The 24,110-nt window shown below is 31.6% G+C and overlaps 2 protein-coding genes across 3 annotated transcripts; one reads left to right on the top strand and one right to left on the bottom strand.

Moving 5' to 3' along the window:
* Nucleotides 1–896: 896 nt before the first annotated feature.
* On the bottom strand, nt 897–21,467 carry Cdc50 (cell cycle control protein 50A). 2 transcript variants are annotated; one of them, XM_076484957.1, is made up of 8 exons: nt 21,349–21,467; nt 19,142–19,275; nt 17,063–17,194; nt 11,505–11,706; nt 10,305–10,427; nt 7,323–7,544; nt 6,601–6,766; nt 897–5,713 (listed from the first exon to the last, which is right to left on the bottom strand). In XM_076484957.1, the coding sequence occupies exons 1-8, from the start codon at nt 21,410–21,412 to the stop codon at nt 5,668–5,670; spliced, it is 1,089 nt and encodes a 362-aa protein (XP_076341072.1). In that variant the 5' UTR covers nt 21,413–21,467; the 3' UTR covers nt 897–5,667. The 2 variants fall into 2 exon arrangements, with proteins under 2 accessions (XP_076341072.1, XP_076341079.1); XM_076484964.1 differs by lacking the exon at nt 10,305–10,427.
* On the top strand, nt 14,330–16,746 carry LOC143241746 (uncharacterized). The gene is made up of 2 exons (XM_076484973.1): nt 14,330–14,447; nt 14,661–16,746. Exon 2 carries the CDS (start codon nt 15,425–15,427, stop codon nt 16,058–16,060), a length of 636 nt encoding a protein of 211 aa, XP_076341088.1. The 5' UTR covers nt 14,330–14,447; nt 14,661–15,424; the 3' UTR covers nt 16,061–16,746.
* Nucleotides 21,468–24,110: the final 2,643 nt, after the last annotated feature.

Here is a 24,110-nt window from a genome sequence, read left to right as displayed (position 1 = left end):
ACAATAGCTCATAAAATGTAGTTTATTTTTAAAATCTTAAAGGAATGCAGCTTTACAAAAATTAAAGTCTAGCTTTTTGTTTTAATTAATTTTCTGAAAGTTGGACAAATGGCACCTGCAGAATATATTTCACAATTTTAAGATTTCAAATGCCTCAAAAACAACTGATCAAAAAGAGAAGTGAGTCACAGCTTCAAACTCATTTTACAAAATGTATTTTTTAGATCACAGGTTTTTACTTAAAATGCACAACTTTTAAAATTTGCAAGATACAATTTCTTTTTGCACTCTACAATTATCATGTGAATATTATTTTAAAGCTAGAAAAGATAAAATTTGTACAGAGGTTTCATTCTAAGTTAGACACACCAAACAATAAAAACCTAAAAGTTTCACTAGACTTCTATGATTTTTTAATCATTAAATTCACATAGATGAATTAAATAATACCTAGATGAAATGCACTAGAATACATTTATACTCCCAGTGGATTTCTCATCATCATGTATAGAATATGTTACTTCAGGTAATGTTTTTAATCTCTTGCAGCATACATTCAGCAAGCATAGAACTATACTTGGTATTAAGACGAATCTGATAATTTTAGTTTGTCTTTATGTAAGTTTTAATATATAAAAACATGTTTATGTGTTTGTACATGTGAATGTGTTTATAACTGTGTAAGATGTGCACAATTTTGACTACCCCAAAATTATTAAAATAAACATAGAACACAGAAGTAATATGTATAAACATCCCAGTATTGTGTTTACAAGCAAATAATTATTTAATACTAATGCCTTAAAACCAAATGTTCTAACATCTTTGTCTTTTAAATATTTTGCTGTTCAAGGATATTCTTATCCTTATAACTAAATGGAATACCACTAACCAAGTAACACAACAAAACTTTTATTACCAAATAAACCCAAGCAACAAAATTAGAAGTATTGTAAAACTAAATACGTAATGAAATATATTTTTTAATGTGTATTTGTTTCATTTACATCAGAAAGTGAAGGTTGTTCTGGTTTTTTAACTAACTTACCAGAGACCAATTCCAATCCGTGTACCAGAAACCGGTTCTGATCCACATGCCCTAATAAAAAATGTATTGAAAATTACAGTCACCTTGCAAACCTGCAATAACTTATGAAAAATAAAATTAAATGTTCCAACCTATTTTCAAACTTTAAACTGGTCTTTACTCAGTGTATGAATACACATTTATTAAGTAAATGTCTACAACAGAAATAAAGGTAAAAGTTTCCAGTGGTAACTTGACTGAATCATAACTACTGGCTGGGAATTTGGTAGCTTAGGTTGCCTCCAACAGACGTGGAATTGTAGATGGTTTCAAATGTATTTTAAATCATTTTGGACAACATTCAGAAATCATATAAAACTTACATTAGAGATGGATCAATCTTCAGACCACACAAAGCTAGTTATATGTCTTAAAAATTAATAGTCCTGTTATAAGTATGCCTAATTAATTTTTTGAGCCTCAGTTGTACATAAAAACAGATCAATCAATTGACCAGTTAAGACCTTTTCCTTGTAGAAATGAAAATGGTTGGAAGTTTAGACCAATAAGGATTAGAACATCAGTGGCAATACAATGCAAAATGTGTTTATTTCACATTAAATTTAAACTATCTTTCAGTTATGCTCAGGAATCAGAAATATAATGGATAAACCATCTTTTACAGTCATGCTCAGGAAAGAAAAATATAATGGATAAACCATCTTTTACAGTCATGCTCAGGAAAGAGAAATATAATGGATAAACCATCTCTTACAGTTATGCTCAGGAAAGAGAAATATAGTGGATAAACCATCTTTTACAGTTATGCTCAGGAAAGAGAAATATAATGGATAAACCATCTTTTAGTTATGCTCAGGAAAGAGAAATATAATGGATAAACCATCTTTTAGTTATGCTCAGGAAAGAGAAATATAATGGATAAACCATCTTTTAGTTATGCTCAGGAAAGAGAAATATAATGGATAAACCATCTTTTAGTTATGCTCAGGAAAGAGAAATATAATGTATTTCAGTCTTTAGATGGGGAACTTTCACCCATGTAAGTATTAATCCTTAAAATATTAAAACCAGCAAAAGTGTATTAAAAGTATAAAGTATTTTAAAACTGTTCAAGTTTCCTTAGATACATATATTAATCCACAAATATTAGTTAGTGGTTGATGACAGAGTTGTAACAAGTGGTAAAGAATGAAAATTTAGTACAAGTCTTTCTTAAAAATAATGAGAAGAGATTTCTCAAAGTCCTGTGCGAGCAAAGTTTTGAACTTTGGAAAAGGAAAATGTTAATTATTTGGAATGCTATGAGAATGAACAAGCAAAGATTTTTTTGAAATATTTAGGACTGATATTTCAAGACATTTTTGAGGCACAACCACTTATTTGCAGTAGTCTTTAAGGGGTTTTTGTAAGAAATTAAAAACATTTTCCATGAACCTTGAAACTCCAAAAATAATAGAAAATGTTCCAACACAAATTATTATGGTTATTATTTACATACAAACTTATGGTTAATACTGATTTATCAGTTTCTTAGATTATTTTTTATCTCTGATTTTTTATTCTATATACAGGTATCTATAAATATTGAAATAACTCAAAAAGCAACACAGATGAAGACAGACTTCCTTTCATCAATAATAATAAAAACAAAAAACACGCAAGATAAAAAGAAAAATTAATTTTCCAAAAATCACAAAATTTACAATTTTTTTGAAATCGTTTAACAGATATGCAGCCACTTATATTTTTGTACATCATAAAAAATTTCAAACTTAACGTTTATGAACAAACTAATTATTTTTCAACTCTAGTGAACCTAACAAACGAGACAAGTATAACATCTTGTAACAATGTTAAACTGAATATTTTTGAAAAATATAATAAAACACTGGAGTGCTTAGAAACCAGGTTCTCAGGCAATCTCATTATAGTTAATATTTAGTTTAATTAACCAATACCATGCATGTTTGAAATATGACCTTTATATCTTTATCCATAACCCTTGCAATTTGCATATTAATCAGTATTTCATGTAACAGTAAATATTTTAAGACCCACAACAATACAAATCCTGGTATGAGTCTCCCCCTTTTTTTTTTGCAAATGTTGCAGCTGAAAAATTAAAATAAACATTTTTCCCATCACAAACAAGGAGCTGATACTGCTATATCATTGGATAAACAAAATATTTATCACACTGAATACTGTATGTTTCACGTAAAACAATCTACATTATATCTTACACAGACTGTAACACGTTCTCTTATACTAACATGAAAACACACAAGGTAAATGTATAGTGTAACATTAATCTCTATGATTTTTAGTTAATTGCTATGTGATAAGTTCTTGATTTTCAATCAGTTCTTATAATGTGTGGATAACAATATTATAATTCTGAAGGAATCAACAACACATAATCCAACACCACAGAGGCTTTAATTTCAACATTATTGTTACTGACCCTAAAAATAATGGATTGGTGTAACCAATTCACTTGTATGAAGGAAAATACTAGAAAATGTGATTTGTTTGTTGCTTAAAGTATATGAATAACCAATTATCATCTGAAATTCCTTTCATGTTTTTTCTTTGATTACAAACTAATATAATTCATTATGACTACAGCAGTAATGCCAGTGTGTCACCTACAATAACCTGTATCATTTCTAGAAGGACAAAAGTTTCTTACAAACATAAACTATTTAAAAAATTAGGCTAAACCCACCCATTAAAGCTTAATTAATTAGTCAAGTTTCCCCTTGGGCTGGAAAAACTTGGCTGAAACAAATAAGAGGAATTTGTGTTTACACATCTGTATCAACATCTTGAAGTACAAATAAATATATATGAAGGGTATAAGTAAATAAAAATATAGAAAATAAAATCACCCAAGAAGTCAAATATTATAGTCATTTCACAAGTTTGTGTTGCAAATTTTCTTATTTACCAATCTAGACATATGAGAAAGCTCCATAATGTTAATAATTCAAGTTATCTATAGTTGTAAAATAAAAATTATTGCCATAAAAACATTACACAGAAATGACTTTGCACAGTTGAGGTAACAGCAAATAATTTCTTAAGCCAGGAAGTAGCCAGAAATGAGACACGAACAAAGCATAAATGTAAAATTACATTTATATTTTGGTTTTCTTGAAACTAATTTACATTTCTGACCTGTAAAGCAACACTTAGTTTTCAAAATTCTCAATTAATGACAATTCAGCTAGTAAACATATATTATGCAATATGATCTAATGTTATTGATCCAAATATCTTTAAAGATGCCTAACCCTTCAGGTAAACAACAGGAAACAACCATCTCTTGAAACAACAGTTAAACAAGATAATCTGTTTCTTTTATGAAGTTTTAACACAAGTCTTTCAACACTTATTTGCAGTTCAGGTTAGGACTAAAAATCTTTACATGCATGAAAATAGAGAAATTAGTATAAAGTAAAAAAACATGAGTTAACCATAAGAGCTGTAGAAACAATAAAGAATGACTAATACAAAGGTTTAGAGCAGAAAAATTTAACTTGTCTCAACATCACAAACAAAAGTAGGTTAACTGTTAAATCTTAAAAACATATGTGGACATCTAAACTTTTCACTTTTTAACTTAGTTATGACAGAGAATCTCATAATTAGTTTTTGGTATCAAATAAATAACTCATTTTCTAAACTATATTTCAGCATATTATGTCATGTCAAGGAAAGGGTAAATAAAATTCTAAAGTTGTTTCATGCTTTGCAACAAACAAACATGGAAAATTATAACTGCTTAATATTTAAAAGGCATTTCAAACAATTTTCTAACTTTATCATTAAGAAAAAACATTAAGCTAGTCTGTCAAAAATCTTAGGAGTATTGCTGTAAACACTCCATTGCAATAATTTTAAAGTAATGTAATTCCTTTTTAACACAGTAATAAAACATATGAGCGTAAAGAATGCAAATTAACTTTTGTGGCAAAATATCACATTCTTGCTCAGCTTGAGTGAAATGTACAATTTTTTATCAACATCGCAACAGAATAGTTCAGAAAGAAATCCAATTTGGAAAGAAATTACAAAAAGCTTGGCAAAAATTCTACATAGATCAACTGTTAAAAACAACAACAAAAGCTTAAGGAATTATAATCTGTACTCCACTTTCCTTGTCATGTATTAATATGTTGAAATGTACTCTACCTACAAATTTCTGTAGACAAAAGAAACAAACCTGCAGTATTTCTTTGTTATCACTGCAAAGAAAGTTACATATAGTTAATATATTATACTGTAGAAGACAGTTCTTTTGCTTTTTATTTCAAGTTATTAATGCAGAAAAAACTTGTTTCTATAAATTATCCCTGAGAACCATGTGTTTCTAAGTTCGTTATTTCGTTGGTTTAAGTCAAATACCCAAGCCAATTATCATAAAATATCCAAAACATTTCTTTCTTCAATGCCAATAAATTACCTAGGAAACATGTTCACTACAAATTCATTATAATCAACTAGTTAAAAGTGTCTAATTTCTTTACACACTCAAAGTAATGGAATGCACCTAGATACTGATAAATTCTTCAAAGTCCAATCAATTTTCTTGGAAACAGTGCAGGATTATGACATCAATATGGGGTTCTTTCAGTAATATTTCCTATTATTTCATGAGGGCTGGGTGGAAAAAGGCAGAAATATATAAACATTCACAAATATATGTATATTATTATCATTATTAAATTATGTAGTTACATTAAATTTTAAACCATTACCATCAACACATGCAAATTACTGCATTACAGTTATTTAATGATGAAAACTTGCTGCTAATCATCTAAAAACTGTCCAATCTTATAAATAATTTCTTGTATTGTTACTCAGACCAAATGGTTCGAAACTTTATTTGCAAAAGATTCATTTGTAAACATTGAAGAACATAGCTCTTAGTACATACAACATGACTTATTAAATAAACAAACAATTATCTATTTTAAAAGTCTGCTTACAATCCTTTTTTGCATTCTGATCACACAGTTTGGCCCATGGATTTAGGAATGCTGCTTTAGACATTTGTATGGAAATCTTTTCATGTGTTTTAAAATAACAGATGCAAGCCTACAGAAATTATTAAACAGTTCAAGGACATTTTCAATGTAGTGGATTGAATTGTTAAAAAATACTACCAATAATTTTAATAGGTTTACTCTCTAGCTTAGTTTGTAAAATCAACAACCAGGCATGTGACCAGGTCTCAGGTGTGCATGATTTGAGAAAAACAGAGATGGCATAGTGTTAGCATGAAAAGAGAGATGACTTTTAACAAAGTGTATTAGTATGTATTTTGTTGGTATATATCTTTTGGAAATAATGTCATTAGTAATTTTTAGGGGTGGCCAAAAAAAATTCCTGCACACTGTCAACTGCTCCTAAAATAAAATAAAGACAATTTCCATAAGCTGTATCTATTAGACAGACAACTTACAATCTATGAGTTCTGAGAGATACTTGAAAACGTATATATTTAAATGATTAAGTAAGTACTAAGGTAATATTTTTCTTACCTTCTGCCAAACTTCTTGTGGATGACTAGAAACACAAGAGAAAGGATTAGACAAATGCTACCTACAACAATGTAGGCTATTCCTAAGAAAGGGTTTTTGCCTCCCAACCAGGTGGTGGTGGACAAGATGAATCTTTTAGTCCCTTTGAAGGAAGTCACAGGATAAGCTTCAACCAGGTTAAGCTCAGGTTCTTCAGGGTCAGTAAATATTTTACAAAATGTGTGATTTAAAAATACAGACAAATCAGAAAGTTCTAATACAATTTACTTACTGTTTTATCTACTTCATGTGAAACGTGTTTCTAGTAAAATAATGCCTTGAAACAACCTGTCCTCAATTATTACACTTTCAGTTATAACAGCCAGGCTTGTAATTTTACAAATCTTAATTAAAATCCACTTTAACTACAGAGACAATTGAAGGTATGCCCCAGAAATGTATAGTTATTTTAGTCTCAAAGGTTGAAATGTGTACACATATGAAAACATGTACATTTTGGACGAAACTTTGTAGAATGGACGGTAACTGCCTGTTGTGGAGACACAAGTGTAGAGGACAACGTTTCGAAAGTCTTCCTTTACACTATGTCTCCACAACAGGCAGTTACCGTCCATTCTACAAAGTTTCGTCATGAATACTATGCCTAAACAATCTATCAAAGATATACATTTTTATAAGACCAGTTTGAAAAAAAAAAAAAAGAGTATTTCAATAAAGGATACCATACTTGACAGTCAGGTTATACAAGCCTTTAGGGAGGTGGTTCTTAAATCCCTTAGCCTCGTGGTCAACCCTACGATACAACTTGCGGAATGTGGGCAAAGCTGCAGTTCGCATCCACACAATCAAGTCTTCATTCTGGTATCCATTATTTTTTGGATCATTTGGATCCAGTTGCCACACGGGCTTCTTCCAGTTCGGTGGCTTAGCTGTATTTGTAAAGGCTAGAATGACAAATTAAAGATAAAAATTGAAGTTTAACAAGGTGTTAGATGCAATCATTTCTTTGTTTGTTTCATTAAAATACTTGCATTCTTTAGAGTGAACAAAGAAAGAGTAGTTTTAATGTAGGATATCGCTGAAATAATTCATGTAAAATTGAAAATAAATTTACAGATAGATTTTACTTTTATCATGTGCTTTCCTTAAGCACCAGTTTAAAGTTTTACAGTTCAATGCAGGTATGAATTGTTATTTAAACCCTCTTTTTGTTTAACATTAATATACAGCTAATACAGTAATCAAATCAAAGATAATAAAAAATTGATACTAAAAAAGTTAAAGCTCTGTTTAAGTATATTGACATATATTTATATTACTGAAAATATTAATAATCATGAATTTATGTATCTCATACATGCCAAAATCAATTTCACACTTTCTAATTAATACACAGTTTAAAATTTTTAAACTTCTAAGTACATAAAATGTGCATCTGCTCCCAAAATGTAGACACTTTAATATAATAATTTTCTAAGACTTGTTAAAGTATGTTAACCTAAAGAGGACTTAAGAAGGTCGAAAGATTGTTCTGTACTTTATTTTAATTAATGTTCTAATACCCATACCAGCTGTCCTGAGAATACATTTTTACTTCAAGTGGGTTTCCTGTCATCACATATACAGTAATTAAATTTATTATACTTTTATAATTATTTTATTCATTCCAACTAGTTTCATGTGAGCACTTGTGATACTTGGAAAATATAGTGGGATACAATTAATAATCACTATTAAAGAAATGGTAACATAAAACATTTGGAAGACAGATCTTTCTTCATCACAAAAATGTTACAACTATAACTGAAAGTTACAGTTTTCCTACACTGAAACTGTATTTCTGATAGGTACCTACCATATATAAATTGAGACAACTACTACTCATTGAAAATTTACATACAAAGATGACAATTAATTGAATGTTTGTATAAATATATATTACCTGACCATTTTTAAATTTCTCCAGTACATCTTTTCTCACCATAATACTTATAAAAAACATACGTATTGAAAGAAAATTCTCCTCGTCTCGTACCGTTTTCTGGTATTGTGATAATTTTATATGCATGTGCTTGAGCAAAATATATGAACAGTAGGGAAGGAGTAATGCCATGGAACAATATTTAATGCTTACAAGCATAAAACATGCAGTATATGGCTTTGAACATTTGTTATTTTACTAGAAACACCATAAAAGGAAAGATTTATAACTGGCAGATATATACGTCCAAGTTACAAGAAATAATAATCTATATTTAAATATTTGTTTATGTTTCAATTCAATCAGAATTAAATGGAGAAATAAATATAATACATGTAAAGAAATTACAGTTTGTTTATTAGCTGTTTATCATGAATTACAATGTCAATATGCAAATGAAGAGAAACTGTGTTGTTTGCAACATAAAATGTAAGCAATCATTAAAATAATTTTATATTTTGTAAGCAGCTATTATGATTCACTTAAAGTTTTAGGAATTTGTATGAGTACAATCAAACACAAGTATTCTGCATATTATTACACAGCAGAAGCTTGATTCTTTTTTCAGATGTTATACTACGTACAATTACTTATGACTACTATTGAAAATCAATTATTACACTGAAAAATCAAAGTAAGACCATAATAAGCAGAATATTACACTTACAGTGCTGTGTAAAAGAAAAATTAACATACACACTTCACAGGATATGTACCATATATTATTCAGTACAAAGTTCATTACAGTGTATGAAACTTGTATGTAAGTGAATGTTAAGTTTTACCTCTAAAAACAACTTACTTTTTTGTTAACTGACTATTTTAATGAAGACTTTAGTTTTTGTGATAAGTTCATTAAGACAGTAATTTGCCCCTAAAGTAATAAGATAATAACTAGAGTGCAACAATATTACTGTCAAATATTTCTCTATCATCAACTTATGGTGACAAAACTATAAACATCTGTGAAGAAAAGTTATTTAAACAGCTGTAACTGGCAGGATTCAACTGCTAATATATTAGTTTATTGTCTTTGTTTTTTTTAAACCTATGAGTTGTTTAATGCTTGATAAATTAATGTTATTAACATACACAAATACACAACATTCATATTTTAGAAGTTCCTTGAATGCACCAAATCAAAACTCTGTTACAGTCTTTAAAATCATACCTGAACTACAGTTTCTCCTTAGTCACATTATATAACTAAAATCAATTTATGCTGTTTTACATAAAATACAATATCCTATAACCCAAACACTTTTAAATGGTTCACTTCTTCAATTTATCCCTGAAGAAGATGCACCTTCCAAAAATGCTTGGAATATGGGGTATCATATATTTGTGTTAAATTGATTTCTTAAATGTAACATCATGAATATATTTATACTACATCACCTAAGCCTAACTTCTTGCTTAATTCACATCACAGCATGCACACTTCTTTATCACAATATTAGCAAGGCATTTCTTGAACATGCATGTCTCATACACATTAAAACCAATTCATCTCACCACGCTTAAGTGTATTTTCTGAAGTAATACACAACATAATGTTCCAAATCAAAGTTCTATTATAGAAACAGATTCACAATGATACCAGTCATTCTTCTAAATCAAGTTTAGAATTTATATTTCCCACACAAAAAATTTCTGATTTGTGGTTCTCTTGGAATTTATACTAAAACTTTAAAAACACACTGACACAATAACTGAGCTTTACCTTCTCCTGAAGACACATCTCCAGGGGGATTCTGAAACTTAACATTGATATCTGTTGGCCAAGCTATTCCTGTCTTCAATAGTGTAACATTGCCAGCTTCAAGATGAGCAAGTGTTAAGGTATCTGTTGAGAAGGTAAAATCCTTAACCATTCAAGAAATTCTTGTTTTTGATGCACTTTTAAAACAGTTACAAGAATGGCTTATAAAAAAATATCTAAGACATGTTGTTATAAATAACCATGTAATTGTTCTTACATGTGATACACAGGATCATACTTGGTCATACTTGCAGAATGGCTTATAAAAAATATCTAATGTTTATATGTATGTTGTTATAAATAACCATATAATTTTTTGACATATAACATGCAGGATCACATGTATTTTGAGTTGGTCATACTTGCAGAATAACCTATAAAAAATCTTTACTTTATGTAAGTATGTTGTTATGAATAACCATGTAATTTTTTTTACATGTGACATACAGGATCCCATGTATTTTGAGTTAGTCATACTTGCAGAATGACTTATAAAAAATCTTTAATGTATGTATGTTATAATACAAAGAATCTGTGTCTGTGAAAACTTCACATTCAAATCCTTTGTTTGGCTACATTATTACATGCATATCATGAAGCAAGTAATTAATAACCATTAAAAAAGTACTCAAATCAGCCAAAACATTCATTGCAGCTTTTTCAACCAAAAAAAATGTAAACTTGGTCTGTGCTAACATAATGAAGGGTATAAATAACAAAATGACAGTGATGAACCATGCAGTTTCTTATTATTTTGAGCAGGCCTTTAATATCACTCACAGCTAATGTAGCTAGAATCAGACTTAAACTAAATGCAAAAATCAATAAAATGTTTTCAGTTTCTTTTTTTTCAGCAAAGTTGAAAACTTGCACAATTTTAAGTGTCACACTTCATCCAATGCATAATTTTATAAATGATATTGCACTCTCTTCACTCATTGCTAATCTGACAAATAGATGCCACCCTCCCTTAAGAAAGCAAGTTAAGCCATGATATTTTTGGAATAAGTGTAAAGAATATTTATATTAACTTACATGGAAATATTCCATCAGTTTTTACTATCCAACTACCGTACTAGGTAAAAGTGTAGATACAAATCAAATTTTTCCCATTTTTACCCTTATGTTTTGCATATCTATTCTACAATTCTAACCATTTACCATTAAATAAGCTGTTGGCTATGGCCCCACATGGTGCAATAGGTATTTTGGATGTTCCATTCTCAACATATGCAAATGGTTCACAATCTGCAGATAAAGTGGTGCTGACTTTCCCTAGAAGTTGTTGGTCATCTCTGGATTTAACATATCGTCTGTGATTCTGATAATAGTTGGTCAGTCCATAATACACAAAAACATTTCGCTACAAAAAAAGAGAAAAATTGTTAAACAAAGTTCCCCACAAACCCTTTATATCTTCTTTTTTTTTTTTTTTTTTTGCAATGGAGTAATGTGAAGTTTTATTAACAACAATTTGTTACAAAATTTTTATTTCTGATAACTGTGCAACAAAAATGTAAGATACGGAGGGTTGAGTATATTATATTAAATCTAATTTGAATATTTGTGCAAGAAGTGGCAACCACAGTCATTATATAAAATCATAGTGGAAGAGTTTCTATATCAGAACCACATACCTTGTACGAAGTTCTATGTGACCAAAAACTCATTGCTTTTGAGAAGTGTAACACCCCTTTCCAACATAAAATATTCATATATACAGGTTACAGAAGTATATTCAGATTTGAGCAGTAAAATTCAATCAATTACTGTAAGCAAAAATTACATTGTTTAGTGTCACATAAAATGATTAATTGATATTAAAATTAAATAAAATACTCAAAATGAGTATTTATGATTATTACTGTGTTTGATTATTCCAACAATTTATTAATTTAAATTATGATTAAATCAGTTGTCACAAAAAGTTAAGTTAAAAATTTGTGCATTCTATTATTGTAAATTATTCCAACTATCAATGTAATTGAAATACTGTCATCAAACTTGCTCACCTTGTCTTTGTTATGGTAAAGCCACTGAGGTTATCTACCACTGTTACTAATTTTGTACGACTGACAAGGATAAGGCAACTGCTGGACAGTACCCACTACCAATGTTTTTCTTGTTGTATTACTAATAGAGGGGAAGTAAATAAATGTCTGGCAGCATACACTGTGAATATTTTTGTTTTTTTTAACCTTACTGAACTACTAACTGGAAAGAAGACAATTGGCTTCCATCATCTGCTGCCAACTTTTTATTTTTCTGCTTTTACATACCATGGTTTGAAGAACAATGTTCCAATAGATTAACCAAATGTGTTAATGTGGTTCTTGACCAAACACTGAAGACCATTAACCATTCAGCTCCATTTCAGATAAAAAATTTATAATTCACCAAACAAGACTTGTACTTAATGACATAAGAAAACAAAGTCTGGGCCATTCAGAAAGAAATCTACAATGAATCATAACATAGAACAGTACACAAGTTTCTAAAAATAGAAGAAATACTGGTCAAGTCATTGGAAGGAATATCCATGAATTCCTGTGCTGACAGAATGTTTAAAATAGCAGTAAGAAAATCCTCCTACAGTAAAAGGATTATTGAAGGTTTACTGGGAGGATGGTGTCCACCTTAAACAGTCTTTTGGAATAGAAACTATGCTGCAGGACTATTGTCAAGATGCATTATTAGCAAACACAACATGACTTAACATGGTGACTGTAATGATGTAACGAAGGCTCTACACTTGTTTTAACATAACATACTCAACCTCTGTACACTCCAATCAAACCTTCTCTATAATGAAGAAATAAATATATATATATAAGGACGAATTTCCAAAACTAATTATTACTAGTTGGAATAACAAAATAATAATGTAACCTAAATATATCCCTGTTCCTTTGATGTTATTTTCAGATAATTTAACAACATCAGGTAGTTTGACATTTATTGGAAGAACAAATATAAAAAAATTAAAACTGTGTCTTTCTACTGGTTTTACATGACTTAATAGCAAATGCTAGGAAGTGTTACTGACAAACTTGAAAGTAAAAATGTGATAGAAGAGTGTAGCAAGTGAGTTTGATTTTATGGTTTGTACCTCCATAAACAAAAATGACTGTAGGCCCTGGAAACTACCATAAATTCATAATGTCTAGACTGTAACAATTACATTAAATTTAAGACAATATATGGCCATTATGAAAAACTAGAAAATGAGCAAATCACAGAAAACAAATGTCATGTTACACAGACAAGTGATGACAGATAACTTTAGATTTTTCCTTTTAAATTAAAACATGCGTGACATGAAAGTGATTTATTAACCATGTTTTGACATCAAGTTTTTTATATAAACTGATAACAATTGTGAAAGTAACTCTGTAAAAAGTCATGATATACAAAATGTTTACCTACCCATGGCAAGAGGGTTAAAAAGCTTAATGCTAGAATCTTTATTGTTAGTTCAAATGAATAAATCATATCAGTTGTAATTAGAAGTTAAGTTAGGGTTTCTAAAAATACACACCATGAACTCATGAGTAATGACTGGCTGTTTGTTTTGTAGTTAAGCACAAAGCTAGGCTTCCACTAGCCATTAGCCACATCACCATTGGCAAAAAGAAACAGTCTGTGGCTAAAAAATCTAGTCTTGGTTTTGCCACAGTGGCGAAAGATGATAATTTTTCGGTCTTGGATGGTTTTCCTCTATTTATTCTGCTCAAGTTTTGATCTTGACAGCTTTCGTGGTTTTTATCGCCATCCACACCATTTATGATGACAAATGACCAGAGGCGCCCCCAGCAAGTTGAAGAAACAAGAAACGTCTTTAAAAACTACCACTGACTGTAATCTATATTTTCTTTATATATGTATTTTTATGATTTCAGGGATATGACAACTAACAAATTAAATTTAAAAAAAATATTACTCAGCTGTGCTAATGATTTCTTTTATTTTCATTTCTTATGCTACATGTTTGATTCTGCCCGTGGTACACAAACAGTAATCAGAGAAAACCTGACTTTCTGACAAGCAAAGGAAGCCATCCCAACTGTGAAGTTTCATTTCCTCCTTTCACTACTAGTATTCAATGTAAGAATATTCTTCATTCTAGTATTAATAATATACTTTCTGTTTTCTACAGTATATTCTTAAAACAAAAGGCAACTTGACAATTTTCTAAAAGTGAAACATTTTGAAAATATCTATCAAAAATTAAGTAGCTAGCCAACTCTTCCAAATATCTTTATTACTTTAATTGGTGGTCTTATTTCAAAACACAAGTTCTTGTATATTTTTTAACAGGGAGTGACCTCTCTAAAGAAACTACAGACTCAGTCACAAAGTGGAACAGAGAGCTTCATACACACCCACAGCTAGTCTCTGGATGACATGTACAGTGCCCTAAATCATGTAGTTCAGGATGAAATACAGGCAGACTTTTGGGCATTGCCTTTCCCATTTTTTGCTCTTGAAGCAGATGAAGCAACTGATGCAGGAAACACCTCTATACTGATAATTTATATCAGGTATCTTTCATCATTAGGTGAGGTTACTGTGCATGAGCTGATCAACACTGGGGCTGATTCTATCTACAACACAATGTGCTCAGTCATGGCAAATTGAGGATTGTTTGATGATGACTTGGTTGGACTTGCAACTGATGGTGCAAATGTCATGGTGAGAATAAAACAGGTGTTGCTACAAAATTTAAGGAGCAATGCCCCTGGATAATAACAAGTCATTGTTTGGCACACAGATTACAGTTGGTAGCTGAAAAGGCAGCAAACCAGGTGCCATGCCTTGTGAAGTACATTTCAGTTTTGAACCAGTTTGCAAAAAGCCTAAAATATTCTCCCAAGTTGTGTCGGGTTCTGGAAGAGAGCAAAGCATTGCATGGAGAGAAAAGCAACAAAATCAAGCAAGTGTTTTTCACACGATGGCTCTCTTTTAATGATTTCATCCAAGCACTAGTCAACCGTATTGCATCTGTGATAAGCTGCCTGCAGGTCGTAGCAATGGAACGTGGTATTCCACGCTGAGCCTTGCTACATGGTCTAGTCTAGCAAATGTCATGTTGCAGCTTTGTCATGATGACACATTTTTTGGCTAATGCTGTTGGCATTCTTGGACTTTTGTCAAGATCTCTACAGAGAGCCGATTTATCTTATGATCAGGCTAAAGCAATTATTGATGGGTCAATTCTGTCAATTCAGTTGTTGGTACACATCCCTGGTCCTTACACACAGACTGCACCGAAGGAACTCCCACAAGTTCCTGATGCCAGTGGTTACACTTCTTACAGAGGCCATGACATCAAAGATATTGATAAACAATGTGAAAAGTACAGATCAGCTGCTGAGTCACTTGTTGAAGAGGTGGTCACAAGACTACAAGTAGCATTCCCAGACACTAACATCATGTCATTTTTTTCAATATTTAGCCCATGTCACAGCAGAGCAGTATCTGATGAGGATAATCTGAAGAAACTCATCGAGCTCTTCTCTCCTTTCGTCAATGAGGATGAGGCACTGACTGAATGGCTGCTACTAAGGAACATAATGAAACAGGATGCTCACAAAAATAGAAACATGAAGAGCTTCTACAAGGAATACATCCACCAGACTCAAACATTTCCAAATCTGTCTCAGCTTGCAGCAATTGGATTAATAATTCCAGTTACATCTGTTGACTGTAAGCGGTGAATTAGCAGGTACAACAGCATCAAAACAGATGCCAGGAGCAGTCTGTCTGTGGCCAAGACAGAAATGTTATTGAACTTATCCATGGAGTCCAAACCTTTAGATCATTTTAACTTTGACTCTGCATTCAGATACTGGGTCACTCACAAAGACAGACGTGGGTACCATTCCCTGTTGAAGAAATGTGTTTCGGAACCTCAGATGTCAACTTCTACCACATCTTCTGTTGAGAATAATTTGGCTGAAGAGCTGCCATTGGATTTATCTACTTACTAGTCATGCTACTGTATTCTAGTTTAATGTCATTTTATTTTGTTTCTGTGTTATTTTGAGAAATGTATCTCTTTATTTTCCTCTTTATCATGTTTATTTTATTTTGTTGTTGTTTTTGGCAGGGAAGATAGCTGGGGAATAAAAAATAGTACAAAATTTAATGTCTTGTAGATTTTCACATAATTACAACTATATTTTACTGGATGGAATTGATGCATATTAAAAGTCACACACCACACATTTTTTAGTGACCTAAAATTGTGGCTAAACAACTGTCACTGTGGCTAAACGAAAATTACTTTGTTTAGCAACAGTGGCTAAGACAGTTATTTTTCTAGTAGAAGCCCAGCAAAGATACACAATGGGTTATCTATGCTCTGCCCAACATGGGTATCAAAACTGCTGTGCCACTAGAAGGCCACAAGTAATGAAAAATTGCATACATCTTCTGATTAATAACTGCAAATAAGACAAAAAAACCTGTACAACATATAGTCTCAGATTACCTGTTTACAGTTCTGGTTAGCCTATAACATGTTTTGCAAACTCTTCAAATATGCAGTGAAAACCAATAAAGAAAGCAAAGAACTCTAACTAACAGTGATTGTACTGTGTGAGGTGTAAGAACTGAAGGATCTCAAATTTTGTTAGGACAAGTTTTGATCATATAAAATTTACAACCCATTTTTTGTTAATTTTATGCACAATGACAAAATCCTTAAAATTATTTACCTCGTAATTTTCGGTCAAATTAAAAGTGATTTCACAGATACAGCTTTCTGAAATATTTTTCATGATGACTTCAGCACATTCTACATTACCTGAGTTTTTGCAATGAGTATAATCAAGTTGAAATTCTTGAACCTGGAGAAAATAGTTTAAAAAATGTTGAAATATTCATGAAATACTGTTCACCAGAAATGAAATCAATGTTTTACATAAAGAAATTTCAACAGAAATAGAATAAAAGTAGCATCATTACCATTCTTTTCTATCATACATAAAAGTTCATAACTTACAAAAACATTAACCCATATAAAGCCTCTTACAAATTACAGGTCTCTCTGTTAGTCATCAAAACTTTTACCTTCCAAGGAGAACATTAATAATAAAGTATTATTAGCTTTCTACAAAAACTTTGAAATACAAGTAATTTCTATTGACATGGATACAAAATACTATAAAGGTGTAATTTTCCTCTATTGAAAATGTATTACTGATAGGTTCTTCCCTCTGCTTATGAAATAAGTTATTCTTGTTCAGTGCTGCCTTACATGCAAATTTTTCTTTAAGCATGCCAATGTGGAATTGTAGATAACATCTTGAGAAGAGATAAGTATTGTACCTGAAGTTATAATTTTCCTATACAGAAAATGTATTTTCAATAGGTACTTCCATCTTCCTACACTTCTGGCAGTGCTGCCATTTTCTGCTAAACTTCAAAGTGATAGTTTTGTGGAGGAGTGCAGAGAATGTCACAAGTGTCATGTGAGTGTACTATGCTCCTATTGGTGGAGAGGTGATGCCTGATGATTTACATAAGACACACACTGGAATCAATTTATTCCAATAAGTGGGAGAGAGCTGAAGGCTTGTGGAATGCATACAGAAAAAGTACGCATATAGGGACCAGCAATGAACAAGAATAGCTAATATTGTGTGAAAGGGAGAGAAGTACTGTGTCAGAATAATAATTTATTCATGATGTTATAAAAACATGATAGCTCAAGAAATAAATTTAACACAGAGATATGGCATCCTATAACTCAAACAATTTTGAAATGTTCACCTTTTAAAAGCACTTGGATTATAATGTATTTTATATTTGTAATAATTTTTTCAGGTACCCTTATACTTTTAGCATAATCAATAAATGTTAAACTGTTAAAGTGCTATATCCCATTAATGATAATTTACAAATAGTTTATTTCATAAAATGTTAATTTGAATAGCTTTATAATGCTCTGGTATGAAGTTACCATGTTTGCTTCATACTGCACATAGCTGGACAGCACAAAAAAGTACTTTTGCCATTAGCAGTAGCGGAAATCAAAACTTTACACAAGTTTGACATAAAATTAGCTAAGAACGACAAGAAATAATTTCATTTTTTATGGCTATCCTTGAACATCCACCCTTGGCAAAGTTAAAAGTTTGAATTCATTTTTCACTTTCAAGAAATAATTGACCCTCCTCTTGAATTGATGATTTCCTGAATAACAAAGATTGATTTAAATGTTATCCTTTTTCAAGGGTCAGTGTGTGCCAAGTATTCACTTGTTATTCTAGAAAAATTGTAAGCCTTTTAACATTAATTTTAGTCAGTAAGTTAGTGTTATCATATAAGGAATATCTGTAAAAAAAAATCTTGTAGATTAATGCTCATTATAATATAACACTACCTTACTAATTAAACTTACAAGGCTTACAATTGTTCTAAATAAAGCTGTAAGGTTTGTTTTTTCTAATAAATTGTCAGTTTAGAAGAAAATGCATATGTTGATGTGCTTAGACATCATTATTACTAAATTGTCACATTCAATGACTGAGACGTTAAGAGAAAAAAATGTATACATTTTGTACAAATTACGAACCATTTTTTAATTAAATGCTATAGTATTGTAATTCAAAAAACATCCTGTACATTCAACTTCCCAAGAACATTCAATGTCAAAAAATTATCATAGCATGCACAAAAATCAAAAATTTAAAAAAACATTTCCAGTAATTGCACCACTATAAATTAGTATATATCCTATCAGCAGACTTACTGAGCTTAAAATAAGTCCTTTAGGATATTAAAAAAAATACCTTATCTGAAGAAACAAGTAACCCTATACCAATTGGAATAAATGCCAATCCAATTATGAAGAAAGATGGTAGTACAGTTCCTGCTGTTAATATGGGTTGCCATGCTTGAAGTTTCTGTTGTTTAAAGGCACTACCTATAAACAAGACAGATCAAATTAAAATTTTAAAACAATTATTTATTTTCAAAAATGCCATAAGAACACTATCACAAATCTTACACACTATTAACTAAACTGGCGTGGATTTCTCTTTCTAATAATGTTTACTTTTTCTTATAAATTAACATTAAACCTCTATGTTAATTCTTTTCAAATTGTCAATTTTCAAAAATCTGATAATAATACGAGACCTTTTGTATCTTTCACTGAGTCACTATTTATAAATAATAACAACTGTCTGATAGTTATATCCAGGGGTCCTCCCTTTGCCATTTTGACAACTTCCTTTACCTCTGGTGCAACAGTCCACTTGAAAATAAATGTGCAGATCCAGAAAAAACACTGTGCTCTAGCATACTAAAATAAGCTGTCTTGCCAACAAGTTAACACTCATGATATCAATCTACAATACAACACAAGCACTAAACTAAAAATAAATATACCTATCAGTATTGGGAGCATCACCTCTACTATGTTCAAAAGGATTCATATTCATTAAGAGTTGTGTAAATAATGGTGTGAAAGTACCATGGACACTTCTTACAAAATTAATGGTTTTAGAAGTGCATATATCCACATGTCAGGACACTGTTTTTAATGCTTCTCCTATGGTAAAAGAAGTATCTTTATAAAGAATAATAGTACCTGAAAGAAAAATTAAATATTTATTTACTTTCACACAAGCTACTGAATTACGGAATTCAAGAGGTAACAATAACAGGCAAGATGTTAAAATACCTTAAGTCAAATACGAGATGCTATTCAGTTTATCAGGGTTACCCCTATACTCACCAAACTGATCAACAAAGTGAAATTAAACATAGCATTTCACAGTTATATATTTAATCAACAACTTGTTTCAAAATAATGAAGGCACATCAGTTCACAAGGTTACAGCTCTAACTCTGTAACAACTGAGAGGAATAATTTTGTACAGTTTTAAGGGGACATCACTTTTTTTGTAGAAAAATATATAGTTTAGAAATAAAATCATCAAATCTAGAAAAAAACACTCCAAGAAAAATGGAAGAACTGGGGTTAAATGCAGAAACTTCTCCACTACACAATGAGAAGAAAACACCTACCACTGTAAATAATTTTGGCTTGGACACACAAGAAGTTCAACTCATAAACAGCCTTAGAAACACTAAAGGTTACTATTACTATTAGTGGTACTGGATAGTTTGACACAAGTCTTTAGGTATTTTTAAATAAAGATTTTGAGGTAATAAAAAGTCCTAAAATGTAACATTGAAAGAACCCACAAGATGGTAATTATCTATGATTTAGTATGAGAAAAAACAATTGGTTAACTGTCCCATTAAAATCATTACTCTCATTTTTTTTAAAATCCTTATTCTATATCTTAATTAACGTTAATTTATGACAATTATTGTTCTGTTTTTCAACTTCTACCCACCTTATACATCTTAATGGACTACCATAGTTTTATAACAAAATATGAATAATTTTGAAACTAATTTTTTTCATTTCAGAGTAGGTCACGTATATAATGAATATAAATGATCTCAAATTAGGGCCAATATACATTACTCATATTTATTAAATTTCAACGAACACTACTGCAGTTTCGGCATCAATGCTAAACATATATGAACACACCTCGTATTTGTAATCGTTATCCCCGGAAACCACTTACTTTACTAGAAAAACCTCCAACATCGTATTTTTTTTATTTTGTTCACTGATATTGCTACCCTGAATACAGACCAAGTCGGATACAAGTTGTAAGTATAACTCTGAGAAACGTGATTAAAATTACACCTAACACTGTAATGCCAAATCTATGTGGCAAAACTTATACTGTAAAACTAAAAATGTAATTCAGTCTTGTAACTTTTAAGTTACTGAAATATTGCTCGTGTTACTGTTAGTAACGCAGGTCGAAACCGAGGCTAAACTTGAGTTGCACTAGTATCAGCAATAGTAGTAGTAACAGTACCACTTGTAATACTTTTACAGTGAGAACAAATATTATTATAACACCAAATTCTTACATAAAACGAAAAAATATTCAGAAAATCTTACTTGAAGGCTTTTTGCTTTTTGATTGATTATCCTCTGTTACACTTACAGGTGTGCTGGTAGCCATTTCCTACTTTACTTGCTCTTAAAAGTGTAATTAAAAAACCCCAGGTGGCAGTTTATGCTTCTCTAATAATTAACGTTGTTTATTTCGAGTAAAACATAAAGTTACAGGATTGGATATCATTTGTTGTTGTTTTTTGCCCACCACTAGTATGAAAACCCGGCTTTTGGGTGTGTTTTTTTGCGCTAGAAGTGTAACTTGGAGAATGATTTACTCACTCCTAAAATCCATTATTTGCGAGCACTCGAGTTTCGATGTCTTTTGAAATCTACTTATATTATGTTGGCACCTTAAAAACAAACTGATTAAACTGTTCTAATTCACTAATTTTGGCGTTTTTGTATTGCATTCAATATTATGGTGGAACTTAAGCTTTCCATGATGTAGTCATCTCCGGAGAGAGGTTTGATTGAGGTGTTTGTTTGTTTTGAATTTCGCGCAAAGCAACACGAGGGCTATCTGCACTACTCGTCCCTAATTTAGTAGTGTAAGACTAGAGGGAAGGCAGCTAGTCGTCACCACCTACCGCCAACTCTTGGGCTTCTCTTTTACCAACAAACTGTGGGACTGATCGTCATATTATAACGCCCTCGAGGCTGAAATGGGAAGCATATTTTGTGAAACAGGAATTCGAACCAGAGACCCTCAGATTACGAGTCGAGTGCTTTAACCACCTATGATTAAGGTGTAGCCACCGTGAGCTTCTTCCTTTCCTGTTATTCTTGATGTTACTGTTTCGAGCCTAGTCACTACAGGTAGTGCCTCCATTATGGTGTGGATGTCCCTAACACCCTTGTAAAAAAATGATATATCACTGTACCTGTCAGTCCCTTCATGAACACATCCATGACAACATCCTTGAAATTTGTTAATGCTATGTTGGGATATCCCTTCACATGTAGACAGCACAAATCGTATGCATGAACCTGCTCAGTTCTGCAATGAATCTTTCATATGAGTCTTGAATACCTAGGTTATATTTCTGCTGGTTACGAGTAATAACAGCTAAGGTTGTAGTTGGGCTTCTATGATTGGCCACAGCCTTTGTGCCCTATAATGATCTCCCCTTTCAGCCTTTGTTGACCATGAGTCATCCAAGCACTTTGTGAGCCCAATCTAAAGTTCAGGAGTAGAACCTCTTTAGGAGCTCTGGAAGTTCCAGGCTATAGTTCTCCTTCCTGAGTTGGAATCATAAATACGGCTTTTGGATCAATGGTAAAACGCCTACATCCAAGAAAAAAAATTTCTCCTAGACCTTGATAATCTTTCATATCGATGTTAAATGTCTCTTCTTTTGCATAAATTATTCATGTGGAAAACACCATTTCCAAGTTTTACTAAACTACAAAACGGATACTAAACGAAAGTACAAATAACAACTGAAAAATATATCCATCACAGATCAGAAAAAAAACAACAACACACACACAATTCTTTGATTACAGTACCAAAATTTCATTGTTTACTTGATTGTTTTGTAGTGAAACACAAAGCTTCATAATGGGCTATCTGTGCTTTGCCAACTGCAATTATCAAAATTCATTTTCTAGCGTGTAAGTCCGCAGATATACCGCTGTACTGCAGGAGATCAAATTTCATCGTACTGCCTCACTTTATGGTATCGTGGTATTCCCAGGTATACTGTTTACTTAATTACTTTATGTGATTTGCTTTTGCTTTTTTTCGACGGAAGCAAAACTAACCGTAATGAATACACATTATTTTTTATACCATCAGATTATTTAAGAACTTTACACAGTGTATATTTGGTTTTAACTTTTCACAAAACTTTAAACTAATGTTTTATAACTCATTGTATCTTTATGATCAAACATCACAGTTTTTAAACTTCAAAGTAAATCGTATTTGTGATACAACCCAATGAAACGAGGCCCGACATGGCCAGGTGGTCAAGGCACTCGACTCGTAATCTGAGGGTAGCGGGTTCGAATCCCCGTCACACCAAATATGCTCGCCCTTTCAGCCGTGGGGGGCGTAATAATGTGAGAATCAATCCCACTATTCGTTGGTAAAAGAGTAGCTCAAGAATTGGCGGTAGGTGGTGATGACTGGCTGCCTTCTCTCTAGTCTTACACTGCAAAATTAGGGACGGCTAGCGCAGATAGGCCTCGTGTAGTTGTTTGTTATTGAATTTCGCACAAAGCTACTCGAGGGCTATCTGTGCTAGCCGTCCCTAATTTAGCAGTGTAAGACTAGAGGGAAGACATCTAGTCATCACCACCCACCGCCAACTCTTGGGCTACTCTTTTACCAACGAATAGTGGGATTGACCGTCACATTATAACGCCCCCACGGCTTGGAGGGCGAGCATGTTTGTCGCGACTCGGGTGCGAACCCGCGACCCTCGGATTACGAAGTACACGCCTTAACGCGCTTGGCCATGCCGGGCCCCCTCGTGTAGCTTTGCGCGAAATTCAAAACAAAACCAAACCCAATGAAACAGATAACTAATGGATTGATTAGTTCTTGTTTCTTAACAATTTTCCACGTTGATGTTCCAAATTAATCGCCCCTCCCCTTTTCACCTAGCAGTGAGTTTAAGAACTTATATGAATAAATATCAGAGTTCAATTAAAAAACTTAAATTCACCACAACAATAATAAAATACTTTGAAATTTTATTTTATTTTTATCTGTAATCATATTAAATTACTTTTCTTGGATTCTTTCATTGATTAAA

The sequence above is a fragment of the Tachypleus tridentatus genome, chromosome 2 (assembly GCF_004210375.1).
Source record: "Tachypleus tridentatus isolate NWPU-2018 chromosome 2, ASM421037v1, whole genome shotgun sequence".
Classification (NCBI taxonomy): domain Eukaryota; kingdom Metazoa; phylum Arthropoda; class Merostomata; order Xiphosura; family Limulidae; genus Tachypleus; species Tachypleus tridentatus.
This window is presented reverse-complemented; position numbering and strand designations above follow the sequence as displayed.

What these genes read in the sequence shown, in the direction of transcription:
- LOC143241746 (XM_076484973.1), top strand. Translation starts at nt 15,425, where the DNA reads ATGTCATGTTGCAGCTTTGTCATGATGACACATTTTTTGGCTAATGCT.
- Cdc50 (XM_076484957.1), bottom strand. Translation starts at nt 21,412, where the DNA reads ATGGCTACCAGCACACCTGTAAGTGTAACAGAGGATAATCAATCAAAA. An exon ending in AGATGTGTCTTCAGGAGAAG is followed by an intron (nt 7,545 to 10,304) that starts GTAAAGCTCAGT and finishes TTGTCATTCTAG; the next exon opens with CCTTTACAAATACAGCTAAG. An exon ending in CACAAGAAGTTTGGCAGAAG is followed by an intron (nt 5,714 to 6,600) that starts GTAAGAAAAATA and finishes TTTTCCACCCAG; the next exon opens with CCCTCATGAAATAATAGGAA.